This window comes from Passer montanus, unplaced genomic scaffold (genome assembly GCF_014805655.1).
Source record: "Passer montanus isolate IOZ18808 unplaced genomic scaffold, ASM1480565v1 scaffold109, whole genome shotgun sequence".
Taxonomy (NCBI): domain Eukaryota; kingdom Metazoa; phylum Chordata; class Aves; order Passeriformes; family Passeridae; genus Passer; species Passer montanus.
The window spans coordinates 2,047,596-2,061,163 of NW_024357502.1; the positions used below are offsets into that span (position 1 = coordinate 2,047,596).

Genomic DNA, 13,568 nt, shown 5'->3' on the forward strand with positions numbered 1-13,568 from the left:
TATTATTTTCTTATCCATATTATATTAAAGAATACTATACTGAAGAATACAGAAAGGATACTTACAGAAGGCTAAAAAATTAATAATAAAAACTCGTGACTCTCTCCAGAGTCTGACACGGCTTGGCACTGATTGGCCAAAGAGTGAAAACAACTCCCAGCAGAACCCAGTGAAACAATTACCTGTGGGTGAACAATCTCCAAACACTTTCCACATGAGCACAGCACAGGAGAAGCAAATGAGATAAGAATTGTTTTCCTTTTCCTGAGGCTTCTCAGCTTCCCAGGAATAAAATCCTGGGCGAAGGGATTTTTTAGGGAATGAAAACCTGGTGCCAGCGAGGATCCCCACGGCTGGCACGGGCCACAGCTCCTGGTGCCATGGCTGGGCACTCTGTGCTCTCGGTCACTCAGAGGAGCCACCACGCCCCGCTCCAGTGGCCACACAGTGACCCCAGAGCCCGGCCCCTTGGCTGGGTGCTGTGGGGGTCCCGGGGGCTCCATCCCCACCCCGCTGCCCGTGCCAGGACAGGCTGCTGGGGCGGGACCCCCGCGCTCAGAGCGCGTGGAGGAAGCGAGGGTTTCACAAGCAGGGGGTACACGTGACACGGGGAGCGAGGCAGGAGGAACCTCCCGTGGCTCTGCAGTGCCCCGGGCCCCCGGCGCGGCCCCGTGGTGTCCCGGTGGCCATGGCGCCCTGGCTGCCCACCAAGGAGAAGTTTGGCGTGGGTGAGTGGGGCTGCGGGGCCCCGTGGGGGTTTCCACTCGGCTGGAGGGGCGCAGGGCTGGCAGAATGGGGTGCTGAGGGTGGGGTGACATCCGTGGCACCCCGTGGCCGTGCTGGTGGTGGCACCAGTGGTGGTGCGAGCAGGGGAGCGGGTCCCTGTGGCGCTGGGGCTGGCTGGGTGCCGGAATGAACAAGCAGGGGCTGCAGGGCTGGTGGCAGAAGGCTCAGGGAAGGGTGCCAAGCAGGGCAGGTGCCAGCAGGACCCCCGCACCAGGAGGCTGCAGGGTGGGGAGCACGGGGGTGGGGGCTTGGCTTCCCTCCAGGCTCAGCCTGGCTGCTGAGGCTCTGGGGGAGCCTTGAGACACCCCAAAGACTTTCCTCAGGTTCCAGCTGTTCCAGCAGCTGTCTCGGTGTTGGTGATGGCAAAGCCCTGGGCACCCCCATTCCTTGCAGCACCCCCAGCTTGGGCTCCCCGTGCCCTGCACCAGCCCTGGGCACCCCCACTCCCTGCAGCACCCCCACTCCTGCAGCACCCCCAGCTTCTGCTGGCTCGGCCAGCCCTGTTCTTCTTCCCGTTTTTTGTGGGGCCGTTTCCTGCACCCTTCTCTTGCACTCTCTGAGCTGCTGCAGGGTCCTGGGGGGTGCCTGGGCAAGGGCTGAGCTGCTGCTGCTCCCAGCACGGGCAGTCAGGGTGATGGGAGGGGTCCCAGGTGGGTCTGGGGGTGCTGCAGTGTGAGCTGGCCCTGCCTGGAGCTCAGGGTGGGCACAGGCATGGTCCTGGCAGGGACCCCCGGGTGCAGGGACCCCTGTGCCCCAGTCTGGGGGCTAAACCAGGGCTGCCTGGCCCAGAGCTGTCCCTGGGGCCAGAAATAACGACGGGGACAACCGCAGCGCAGCCAGGCAGGAAGCTGCTGGTCACCGAGAGCACCGCCCCCCTCTCCTGCCACCAGCTCTGCTGTCCCTGGGCCACCAGACCTGTCCCTGGGCCACCAGACCTGTCCCTGGGCCACCAGGCCTGGGCAGGGCTCAGCTGGCACTTGTCTCCCTGCTCGTGCCAGGAGCAGAACCACCGGCACCCAGGGTGTGGGTGGAGGCTGAGGGGTCCCATAAGGGGTCCCTGAGTGCCAAAGGGGGCTGGGGGCTGCTGCTGTGCCCAGCCCTGTGTGGGGTCGGGGGTCTCATGCTGTTTGTGGGGCCGGGGCTCTGCCCCATCTCTCAGGGATGAAAGGGGGGTGCTGTGGGGGTCACCCGCGGGGGGCTGGCTGTGGGGTGCAGCTGCCCAGGGGCTGGCGAGGGGCTCCAGGCAGGGCTCCCAACTCGCAGCCCCTCTTCCCACAGCCGTGTGGAACTTCCCGCGCACCAAGGAGCATCACCTCCCGCTGCAGGTCGGGGAGATGGTGCACATCCTGCAGGCCTCCGAGGGTAAGGGGACCCCCGGGAGCACCCCAGCGTGGGCTCCTGCACCCTCCTTTGTCCCTGAGCCGGGCTGACCATGTCCCCTCCCCTGGCAGGCTGGTACTGCGGGTACTCGCTCCGGAACAGGGCTGCCCGGGTAGGTGAGGGGCTGCTGGGCTCTGCTGGCAGCAGGGACACTGCTGGTGCCTTTCTGTCCCTGCCGGGGCAGAGGGGGCACGGGCAGCAGCCTGCCCTGCCCCTGGGGGGATGGATGGTGGGGTTTGAGGGGGGCACGGCAGGCTGGGCACCCTGTGGCATTGGGAGCCCGCAGCTGTGCCCCGCTGAGGGACATCCCTGACAGCTCTGGCTCCCTCAGGGCATCTTCCCGGCCTCGCTGATCCGGCTGAAGGGCGCGGTGGCGGAGCAGCGGGGGTAGGTCCGGGGCAGGGGCGGGGGGCTTCCACCCCCTGCGGGGTCCCTGCGGGGTCCCTGCGGGGTCCCTGCGGGATCACTGGGGCGCTGCAGGGCTCGCCGTGCCTCCCCCAGGGCGGAGGAGAGCGCGGTGCCCTCCGAGATGCCCATGGTGCAGGAGATCACCACCACGCTGCGGGAGTGGGCCACCATCTGGAAGCAGCTCTACGTGGTGAGGGTCTGGTCTGGCTCTGGGGGGATCCGGGGGCAGGGCGGGCGAGCCCCGCTGACCCCGCCGTGCTGCCGCAGGCCGGGCAGACGGAGCGCTACGGGCAGGTGAAGAGGATGATGCAGGAGCTGATGGAGCAGCGCTCGCAGCTGCTCTCGGGGACGCTGCCCAAGGACCAGCTCCTGCGGCTCCGCAAGGAGGTCACCGGCAAGATGGACTACGGCAACAAGTGAGGGCGGGGACGGGTCACAGGGACCTCAGATCTGCCAGTGACACAGGCTCTGCGGTGCCCAGGTGTCCTGGCTGGCTGTCCCTGTGTCCCCATCATCCCAGCTGGCTGGGGACAGTGAGGGCTAGGGGCTGTGGCTGGGACAGGAATGTTCCTGGTGCTGCCAGCTCCTGTCCCCTTTCCCAGTGGGATCTGTCCTGTCCCCTCAGACCCTGTGTGAGGACACGTGAGTCCCGGTGGGACACAGGGCCCCGTGTTCCCCCAGTCCTGCCTGACCCCATCCCGGCCCCGCAGGATCCTCGCGCTGGACCTGGTGGTGCGGGATGAGCACGAGAACATCCTGGACCCCGACAGCACCAGCGTCATCAGCCTCTTCCAGGCTCACAGGAGGGCAGCACAGACCCTCACCCAGCGCCTCCAGGAGGAGACGGTGAGGCTGCTGCCAGCCCTGAGCCTGATGTCCCCTGTGCCGGGGGATGTGACAGGGGCTGAGCCACCTCCTGTCCCCCACCTCGTGTGTCCCCCAGAGCTTGCAGCAGAGACCCCCGGGCCATGGCACCCACGGGGCTGCTTCGCCCTCCCACAACCTCTACCTGTGCGTGCGTAACTTCGTGTGCCACATCGGGGAGGAGGCGCAGCTCTTCATGGCCCTGTACGACCCCGGCGAGCAGCGCATCATCAGGTGGGGTCCCGGCGCTCAGGGCAGAGCCTGCCCCTGCTCCGCTGGGTGCTTCTTGTCCTGCTGCTCCCTTCTTGTCCTGGCGTTCCCCCCAGGCTGCCCGTCCTGCCCAGCCCGCAAGGACCAGCGGGGGTCACAGGGGGAAGGGACACGTCCCTTTCTTTGTCATGGCGTGCCAGCCCTGCAGCCGTATCCCAGGGGACAGCCCATCCCTGTCCTGCCCCAGGCGCTGCCGAGGTGGCCAGGGGCGTGACAGGGGACAGCCGGGCTGTGCCAGTGCCTGTGCCGCCACTGGGGACCCTGGTGGGCTGAGGGGTCGGTGGGGTGGGAGCTGGGGGGGTTCTGCCCCCCCTGTGCCGACCTCAGCCATCACCCGCCCCGCAGCGAGAACTACGTGATCCGCTGGGCCAGCACCGGCGTCCCCCAGGACATCGAGCTGCTCAACAACCTCCGGGTCGTGTTCACGGTGAGCGCAGACCGCGGGGGAGCCGCGCTGCTGCCTCCCGCCGCCCCCACCCGCAGCATTTCGGGTGCCCCGTGTCCCCCCCGAGTCCCCCGAGCCCCTTGGCACATCCTTGCCCTGGCTCCGGGACGTGGCACGCGCCGTGGTGCCACCCCTCGGGGTGCCCTCCCGGTGCTGGGGGTCCCGGGGTGCCCCTCTCGGTGCTGAGGGGTCCCGGGGTGCCCTCCCGGTGCTGAGGGGTCCCGGGGTGCCCCTCTCGGTGCTGGGGGTCCCGGGGTTCCCCGTCCCCGCCCGTCCCACGCTGCTGACTCAGCGCTTTGGCTGCAGCGCAGCGCTGACCCCCGGGAGGCAGCGGAGCCATCGATATGCAAATGAGGCTAGAAAATCAATGCTAATGAGCAGCATCAGCACTTCGGCTCCGCTGCCGGCCCCCGGCTCTCGCCCATCTCCGATGCCCTCTGCTCTGCTCACTGCTGATGAGTCCCCACGCGTTGTGGCGTGTCCCTGTCCCTTGTCCTCAGCACCGCTGGGAGGTTTTGGCGCAGGGGCAGCCCCCGAGGGACCCGATCCCCTCTCAGTGTCTCCGGAGCTGGGGTACAGGGCCACCCTGACACCCTTACCCCATGCCAGCTGCCCCCTCGCTTGCCAAACTGCCTGGCCTGGGGTGACCTGCTGGGACCGTCGGTCCTGGCACTGCCCCCACCGCGGGGCTTTGGGGCTCCCGGGGGGCACAGAAGCCCCCAGGGCAGCGGGGCTGTGTGCCACTGTCCCCACGGTGCGGGGCAGCAGGGAGGCTCTGTGCCCACCGCGTCCCCCTGGCCACCCCGAGGTCACCTCGCTCTGGGGCTGCCACGTCCCCCGCGGCGCTGCCAGGGTGACACGGCCCCTGCGTGCCCCCCAGGACCTGGGCAGCTCGGACCTGCAGCGGGAGCGGCTGTTCCTGGTGTGCCAGATCATCCGGGTGGGGCGCATGGACCTGCGCGACAGCCACAGCCGCAAGCTCAGCACGGGGCTGCGCCGGCCCTTCGGCATCTCAGGTGGGCTGGGCTCCGTGCACACCCCCAGGGACCCCCGTGCCACCACCCTGGCACCCCCCCGCCACCACACCAGGCTCTGCGGTGTCCCTGGGCTGCTCCCGCTGTCCCTTTTCCCTGCCTGCACACCCCAGCCCTCTGCATGGCTGTCCCCACGCTGTCCCCCCCGGGCTGTCCCTGCCCAAGGGACACAACACCCGCCCTGTGCTGGCACAGGGGACCCCCAGCACAGGGAACCCCCAGCACAGGGACCCCCAGCACAGACCTGGGGAGCTCCCCTGCTTTCACAATCCTGTCCTGGGCATGGATCACTGGCTGGGAGTGCCACCCGTGCCACCTCTGTGTCACTGCAGTGATGGACATCACCGACATCACCAAGGGCACGTGTGACAGCGACGAGGACAAGCAGCACTTCATCCCCGTCCACCTGTGAGCCCCGAGGCTGGGGGGAGTGCTGGGGGGCAGGGAGCAGCACCCCAGGGCCTGGCTGGCATGGGGACACCAGCTGCCAGGGGACAAGAGGTGCAAGGACCAAAGAGAAAAGGTTTTTCCCCCAAAATGTGGCTTTTTCAGGGTGGCTGCTGATGGTGATTTCCTCCACAACATGATCCGGAAGGCGGTGGAGGGCAAGGACATCAACCACAAGGGACAAGGTGGAGACCCTGTGTCCCCTGATGTCCTCCCTGGGCCATCTGCTTGTCACATGAGGCAGTCCCTGCAGGGTTGAGGACTTGCTGTGGCCCTGCTCGTGCTGTCACCCCTTGAAAAATCCCCGTGATCCCTGCAGGGCTCTGGGTGTCCCTGAAGATGCTGTGGGGAGACCTGAGCCAGGTGAGGAAGGACCACCCACACCTGGTGGACCGCAGCACGGCAGTGGCTCGCAAGCTGGGCTACCCGGAGGTCATAATGCCAGGCAAGCGTGGGGGGGACAAGCCCGGGGCTCCCTGGGGGTGGCAGCGTGGTGGCAGGGCCTGGCTGACGGGGCTGTCCCCCCCAGGTGATGTCAGGAACGACATCTACCTGACCCTGGTGCAGGGCGAGTTCGACAAGGGCAGCAAGAAGACGCAGAAGAACGTGGAGGTGACCGTGTGCGTCTGTGACGAGGCGGGGAACGTGGTGCAGGTATGGCAGGTGTCCTCTGTGTCACCTCACCTCGGGTATGGCAGGTGTCCCCGGGTCACCTCGGGAATGGCAGGTGTCCCCCATGTCACCTCCCCTCGGGCAGAGCCAGCAGCTCCAGTAGCCAAACCAGCTGGAGGAGCCTCTTGGGGCCACTGGAGCTGCCCTGAACAGAGATCTGGGAATAGAAAAAAGATAGGGGAAAGTGACAATAAAGATAAGGGGCAGAGAGGAAATTGTCCTGCCTTGGGGACAGCCAGGCCCCCTGGCCATCCCCGGAGCCCCCAGGCATCCATGCCCAGGACGGGGAGGGGCTGGGGGCAGGCAGGAGGGCAGGGGGGTCAGACCCAGGTGTCACCTTGCCAGGCTGGCTGTTGGCACTCTCCAGGTGTTGTGACACCAGTCCTTACTGGTGGATGTCCCCTGGCTCCTGGGGAATGGGCTGGAAGAGGTGGATGCATCCTCCATCCCCAGAGCCATGCCCTGACGTGCCCTGGGAGGGCCGTGTGTCCCCTCAGAAGTGACACCAGGCCTGGCAGCTTAGGAAGGTGTGGGCAGGGAGGTTTGGGGCATGGCAGGAGCGGGGATTGTCCCTCCCTGTCCCTCCTTTGGGCTGATCCCGAGGTTCTCCTCCTGGCAGAACGTGATCCACGCGGGAGCAGGGGACAGCCCCAGCAGCCACTACCGCTCTGTCGTCTACTACCAGCAGCGGCACCAGCGCTGGATGGAGACCCTGAAGGTGTGGGGAGCCCGGGGCTGGGCTGGGATGGGGCTGCAGCCCCCCAGGCTGTGGCATTCACTCCTCCTGCTGCTGCAGGGCAGGAATTTTGGGTGGCAGTCCTTGGTCCAATCTCAGGGACGATGGAGGTGCTGCCAGGGTGACAGCACGGCCCCTGCAGGGACACCCAGCACGGCCAGCACTGGGGATGGGCACTGCAGCCCTGTCGCCATCCCAGTGCCCCCAGTTCAGCCCCACTGGTTGACTGGGAAGGATGTGGGGCTGGTTTGCAGCAGGGGACGGCCTGGCACAGCCCACTGGGCACAGAGGGACATTGTGCCCCTGCCCCCTGCCCTCACCTTGGCACACGTTCCCACCCAGATTGCTGTTCCCATCGAGGACGTCCACAGGACACACCTGAGGTTCACCTTCCGCCACCGCTCCTCCAGTGACTGTGAGTGTCCCCTGCTGCCAGCACTGCCTGTCCCCAGGATATGGCACCGTGGTTGTCCCCAGCGTGGGAATATCGTGCCTTGACTCCATGATTGCAGAAAGCTGAAAAAATGCTTTATTAAGTTATATTTTATTACATTACATTACATTACACTATATATTATATATAATATACTATTATATTACATTATACTATATTATATTATATTATATTATTATAGTACATTACTATATTATACTATATTTCATTATACTATACTACTACTATATTACATTATACTATATTATACTATATTATACTATATTACATTATTTTACATTACAATATTATTATATTATATTATATTATATTATATTATATTATATTACATTACATTACATTACACTATATTATATTACATTATGTTATATTACATTATGTTATATTACATTATATTACATTATTATATTATTATAGTGAAAACTATACTACTACTATACTAAAGAAAACCCATGACCCTTTCAGTCACGGCACAGCTTTGACCTAATTGGTCAATCAATCCAAAACACCATCACCAAAACCCAATTAAGAAATCCCTTTTGGTGAACAATCTCCATAACACATTTCACGTGTGCCAAACAACAGGTGCAGCAAGAGAAGAATTGCTTTCATGCCTTTCTCTGAGCTTTCTCACAGCTTCCCAGGGAAACCCTGGCAGAGAGAACGATGTGTCTCTGTGCTCAGGGAAAATGTGAACGCCACGCCTGGGGATGTGTCCCCGGTCCCCTCCAGCTCCCCCTGACGTCCCCCCGTGTGTCCCCCCAGCCAAGGACCGGAGCGAGCGGATTTTCTCCATGGCCTTTGTGAGGCTGATGCGCCCCGACGGCACCACGCTGCGGGATGGGGAGCACGACCTGGTGCTCTACAAGGTATGGGGGGCCCAGAGCCCCCTGAACTGGGGGGGGGCTGTGGGACAGCAGCACTTCTGGGGCCGGGGTGCCAGCCCCTGCCTGAGCCACGGCGCTGGTGGCACGTACCCGAAGTCCCCGAGGGTTTGTGGTGCCTCCCTGCTGTCCCCGCTGTCCTTGGTGGTGGGGGCTCCCTGCACACAGCATCTCCAGTCCCTGTGCTGCTCCTTTGGAATGCCAAGTTTGGTTTGGGAGAAGGTGATTTAAGCGTTTGTGACGGGCAGGGAACGTCCCCGTGGTGTGGCTGCGCTTCACCTGATTTCACCAGCCCTGGCACTGCTGGGGTTTGCTCTGAGAGAGTGCAGGGGAGGAAAAATTGCTGCTCATTTGGGAGAAACGCTGTCAGCTTCAATGTGAAGGGCCCCTGAAGGTGCTGCCCCCTTACCTGGTGTCCCCTCCGTGGACTGGGACTGCTGTGACCAGAGCAGCAGGAGGCACAAGCTGGTCCCCACTGCCAGGGCGAGCTCAGGGCTCTTCCCTGTGTGGTGACACCTTCTGGGGTCCCTTCTGGGCTCATGGAGCTCCAGAGTCCCTGGGGGTCACCTGCTCCCCCTCCCCTGGGCTGCTGCAAGGGGGTAGTCTCTGATTTTGGCAAGGTGAGCACAGTTTCTCCAGGCAGAGCCGCATCCCTCCCTGAGCTCTGCCTTTTTTTGGGATGAGCCGACCTGCTCCTGCCTGCTGCGGCAGCCCAGGACAGGGACAGACCACGCTGTTCCTCCCTGAGGCTCCTGCACATTTGAAATCATTATGTCCCTCCTCCCCTGCTTTATTTTTGGGCGAAAGACCCAAATTCTTTAATTGCTGACGTGGCCCTCGGCGCTGGCTCTGGTCCCTGGCTCTTTGGGGACTGTCCCCTCCATAGCAGCAGCACCTTTGGGACGTGCCAGTGCTGGCTGTGGCAGTGAGATCAAACCTCCCACACCTCCCTGCTAGAGAACAAACCCTGCACAGCTCGTGTTCCCCTCGGAGAGCTGTCCCTGCCCTCCTGAACCCCCATGTCCTGAGCTGCTCCGTCCTCTCCCTGCCTGGCTCCGGCTCTTCCCGGCAGACACCGGGGGCTGCGCTCTGGGAGTCACAAGATATTTCATCTTTTTGTCTCTGCTTGCCAGAGGAATGGGAGTGAAGGGCTTTTAGCTGCTCAGACCTCTTGATCTCCAGCTGCTCTGAGCTCCAGACAGTTTTCCCTGCACGGGCTCGGCCCTGGGAAGGAGCACAGGCTCCAGATGTGTCCTGGAGGGGAAAAGCCACAGCAAACAGCTCTGTCACCTCCCTGCCACCTTCAGCTGGAGGGGTTTCACCCTGCCAGGCTGCAGGCTGGGAGGGTGGGTGTCTGCGAGCTGCAGTGTGGCTGGCTGGCTCTGCTCATCCCCAAATTCCCAGGGAAGGTCACTCAGAGTCCTCCTGCATGGAACATTTTCAGCTTGGAGCAGGGGACACAGAAAGAGGCTGGTTTGTGGCTGTGGAGGCCCTGGCACACCCACACAGGTGGGGGATGTAGGGTGACAGCAATGTGGGACTGGCTGGGTGGTGTCCTGCCCCGTGTCAGTGTCCCACTGCGTGTCCATCCCTGCAGCAGTGCCCAGGTGTGTTTAATGTCCAGCCTCAGACTCCTCTCCTTCCCTCTGCCCCTCCTGCCTGCTGTCCTGTCCCCGCTGTGTGACAGGGCTGTGTCCCAGCTGAGCAGGGTCCCAGCTGAGCTTTGTGGGGTCAAGGTGGGGCAGCCAGGGGGTACCCAGGGGTGGGATGGGGGTGGTTCATGGTGGGAACCACCAGCCATGGGGTCAGAACCGAGCCCCTGGGCACACGGGGGGCCAAGCCTGTCCCCTGGGGCTCCAGCTGTCACCGGCGCCGTGCCCTGCAGGGTGACAGCAAGAAGCTGGAGGACGCCAGCGCGTACCTGTCCCTGCCCTCGGAGCGGAACGTGTCCGAGGCCAAGCTCCTCTCTGGCTCCTCCTTCCGTGTCAGTGGCACCGCGGCGGGGCTGGCCGTGTCCAGCCGGGACAGCTTCCAAATCTCCACGCTGGTCTGCTCCACCAAGCTGACCCAGAACGGTGAGTGCCGGTTCCACGGGGGAGCTGGGGCTGTGTCCCCTCCCTGGTGATGTTCCCACCTTGGGATGGACAAGTGGACACTCCGGTGTCCGTCACGCTGGGCTGTGAGCTGGGAACAGCAGGAGCAGGGAGTGCTCAGGATGGCCAGGGCTGTTCCTGGGGAGATCAGTGAGATCTGGGTGTTTTTTGAGGAGCAGCAACGGGTGGAATTCCCACTTGGATGGCGCTGCTGGAGGCTCCACGAGCTTCCTGCCAAACTGAGGTGGGAATTGGGGCTCTGTGGTTTAACCCCCATCCCTGGGCTGCTCAGGGGAGTTTCCAGTTTCCCTGGGCTGCTCTGCACAGGCCAGGCCAGCTGAGAACATTGGTGTCCCCTTGGCCAGGGGGATGCTGGGCTCTCCTCAAACCTCCTGCAAGGCTGGAAGGTGGGAATGGCTCATCCTGCTCTGGCTGAAGCTCAGGGGAAGTGTCCTGGTGGCCTGGGGATCCTGGTGATGTGACACACGGTGACACCACGTGGCTGCAGGGTCCAGGGCACTGTGGTTCAGTGTAGAGGGCTCAGGGGTGAGGCTGCTGCATTAATTCCCCTCCTGCAGCACAATTTGTGCTCCCACAGCCAATTTAAAGTTTGTGCTTGATGTCCCTGGCACTGGGGATCTCAGCACTGAGCTGCGGCTGTGTGAGGGGGTCCTGGCTGCTCCTGGGGTGGGGGAGCAGGGGGTTGGTGACACGGGGGTGTGACAGAGAGTGCCCAGTGCCGAGTGCCCCGTTCCCCCTGCCCAGTGAACCTGCTGGGGCTGCTGAAGTGGCGCTCCAAGCCCAGCCTGCTCTCTGGGAACCTCCAGAAGCTGATGAACGTGGATGGAGGCGAGGTCATCAAGGTACAGCCAGCATTTCCTCCCTCCCTGGTTCCTCCCCCTGGGTTTTGGGCAGTGCTGGGGTCAGCCCTGGAGCCCCCCCAGCCCCCGTGTCCCCCCAGTTCCTGCAGGACACGCTGGATGCCCTGTTCTCCATCATGATGGAGCACTCAGAGACCGATGTCTACGACACCCTGGTGTTTGATGCCCTGGTGAGCACAGCCTGGGTGGGTCTGAGCCCCCCCAGTGCGGGGTGGGCACTGGTTGGACTGGGACAATGGGGTTTGCTGCTCTGGGTGACACAGGGCAGGGCTGTTCTGAGGGTCACTGTCCCTTTGGGGGACAATCCCAGCCTTGTTCAGAGGTGTTTCTCCCACACCATGACAAGAGTGGTCCTGGTGGTGGCTCAGGGTGGGCTCAGGGTGGGCTCAGGGTGGCAGAGGCCTCCCCCTGCCCACGCCGAGCCGTGCCCCTGCCTGCTGCCCTCAGGTTTTCATTGTGAGGCTGGTGGCTGACAGAAAGTTCCAGCACTTCAACACGGTGCTGGAGGCCTACATCCGCCAGCACTTCAGCGCCACGCTCGCCTACAAGTGCGGCCCTGGGGCTGTGGCACGGGGAGGGACAAGGGATGGGACAGCTGGAACAGGGTGGGGGGACAGGGATGGGACAGGGCTGGGACAGCCAGGATGGGGCTGGGACAGGGATGGGACAGCTGGAATTGGGGGCACAGGGATGGGACAGGGCTGGGACAGCCAGGATGGGGTTGGGACAGTGGGGACAGCGAGCGACAGGACTGGGATAGCTGGAATGGGCTGGGCAGGGTTGGGACAGCTGGAATGGGGGGCACAGAGCTGGAACAGCCAGGATAGAGCTGGGAGAGGGATGTGACAGCTGGAAGGGAGCTGGGACAGTGGGGACAGGGAGGGACAGGGCCGGGAGAGCTGGAATGGTGGGGGACAGGGCTGGGACAGCTGGAGTGGGGTGGGACAATTGGAATGGGGCTGGGACAGTGGGGACAGGGAGGGACAGGACTGGGACAGCTGGAGTGGGGCTGGGACAGGGATGGGATGGCCAGGATGGGGCTGGGACAGTGGGGACAGATAGGGACAGGGCTGGGATAGCTGGAATGGGGGGGAACAGGGATGGGACAGCCAGGATGGGGCTGGGACAGGGATGGGACAGCTGGAATGGGGGTGGGACAGCTGGAATGGGGATGGGACAGCTGGAATGGGGATGGGACAGCTGGAATGGTGGGGGACAAGCATGGGACAACTGGAATGGTGGGGACAGGGCTGGGACAGCTGGAATGGGGCTGGGACGGCCAGGATGGGGCTGTGACAGCGGGCACAGGGAGGGACAGGGGACACCCAGGGACAGCCCTCCCCGCAGGAAGCTGCTGTCGGTGCTGACGCAGTACGTGGAGCAGGCGGGCCGGGGGGAGCCCTGCGAGCCCCTCCCGCGCACCTTCAAGGCCCTGGAGTACATCTTCAAATTCATCGTCCGCTCCCGCCACCTCTTCGCCCAGTAAGTGCCTCCCAGTGCTCCCAGTGCCTCCCAGTGCTCCCAGTGCCACCCTCAGCCCCAGGGTTGTGGCAGTGGCAGCTGAACCCACCTGGCCAGGCTGCTGTGGCACCCAGGCTGGCACCCACCCCTCCTGGCCAGGCTGCTGTGGTGGCTGGTCCCTAGGCAGGCCCCTCCATCGCTGTGAATCCTCTCCTTGAGGATTTTGGCAGTTTTCAGCTCCGTGCCATCCTCTGGATGCTGCTGGGCAATGGTGGTCCAATATGGGGGAGGGCAGTGCTGCCCAGCTTGGTGGGAGAGCTCTCTGGCCACCCCAAGTGCCCAGCAATGACCCTGCCCCGGGGGGTTTCCAGTGAGCTCCTAAAATCCTCCCACAATGGAAATGGCACAATGCCCCGGGCAGTCTGTGCCCCTGCATGGCTGCTGCAGTGCTGGGAGGGTTTCCTGGAGCCTGGGGGGAGGTGGGGGTGGAGCTGGAGGATCCCTGAGGTGCCTTCCAAGCCCAGCCCTGCAGGGATCCTGCGATGAGCAGAGGAAAGGGCTGGGTGCCCCCACAGCCCAAAGGCCAAGGTGCCACCCCTGCAGAGTCCCCACAGGTCTGGTTTCACTTGTTCCCCGTGGGCACGGGGTTCACATGCCAGTCTGGGTGAGGGAATAACACCCCTGTGGCGTGGGAAAGGAGGAAATCAGGAAATCTGGCATCTCCAGACCTTCCTCTTTCGTTCCACGTAGGCA

General features: G+C 63.5%; 1 protein-coding gene across 2 annotated transcripts in view; it reads left to right on the top strand.

The window, feature by feature from the left end:
* Window positions 1–613: 613 nt before the first annotated feature.
* LOC120509036 (dedicator of cytokinesis protein 2-like) overlaps window positions 614–13,568 on the top strand; it is a 48,120-nt gene continuing 35,165 nt past the window's right edge. The window contains exons 1-22 of one of the 2 annotated variants that reach the window (XM_039723246.1): window positions 614–728; window positions 2,065–2,148; window positions 2,238–2,278; window positions 2,498–2,553; window positions 2,647–2,764; window positions 2,842–2,990; window positions 3,285–3,420; window positions 3,518–3,672; window positions 4,054–4,135; window positions 5,034–5,169; window positions 5,520–5,595; window positions 5,740–5,819; window positions 5,954–6,079; window positions 6,164–6,288; window positions 6,926–7,024; window positions 7,385–7,457; window positions 8,262–8,365; window positions 10,266–10,455; window positions 11,239–11,336; window positions 11,435–11,524; window positions 11,802–11,902; window positions 12,702–12,836. In XM_039723246.1, coding sequence (XP_039579180.1) covers window positions 689–728; window positions 2,065–2,148; window positions 2,238–2,278; window positions 2,498–2,553; window positions 2,647–2,764; window positions 2,842–2,990; window positions 3,285–3,420; window positions 3,518–3,672; window positions 4,054–4,135; window positions 5,034–5,169; window positions 5,520–5,595; window positions 5,740–5,819; window positions 5,954–6,079; window positions 6,164–6,288; window positions 6,926–7,024; window positions 7,385–7,457; window positions 8,262–8,365; window positions 10,266–10,455; window positions 11,239–11,336; window positions 11,435–11,524; window positions 11,802–11,902; window positions 12,702–12,836 — 2,294 coding nt within the window. In that variant the 5' untranslated portion in view covers window positions 614–688. The remainder of the gene's footprint in view (window positions 729–2,064; window positions 2,149–2,237; window positions 2,279–2,497; window positions 2,554–2,646; window positions 2,765–2,841; window positions 2,991–3,284; window positions 3,421–3,517; window positions 3,673–4,053; window positions 4,136–5,033; window positions 5,170–5,519; window positions 5,596–5,739; window positions 5,820–5,953; window positions 6,080–6,163; window positions 6,289–6,925; window positions 7,025–7,384; window positions 7,458–8,261; window positions 8,366–10,265; window positions 10,456–11,238; window positions 11,337–11,434; window positions 11,525–11,801; window positions 11,903–12,701; window positions 12,837–13,568) is intronic. The other variant, XM_039723254.1, reaches the window with a different exon arrangement.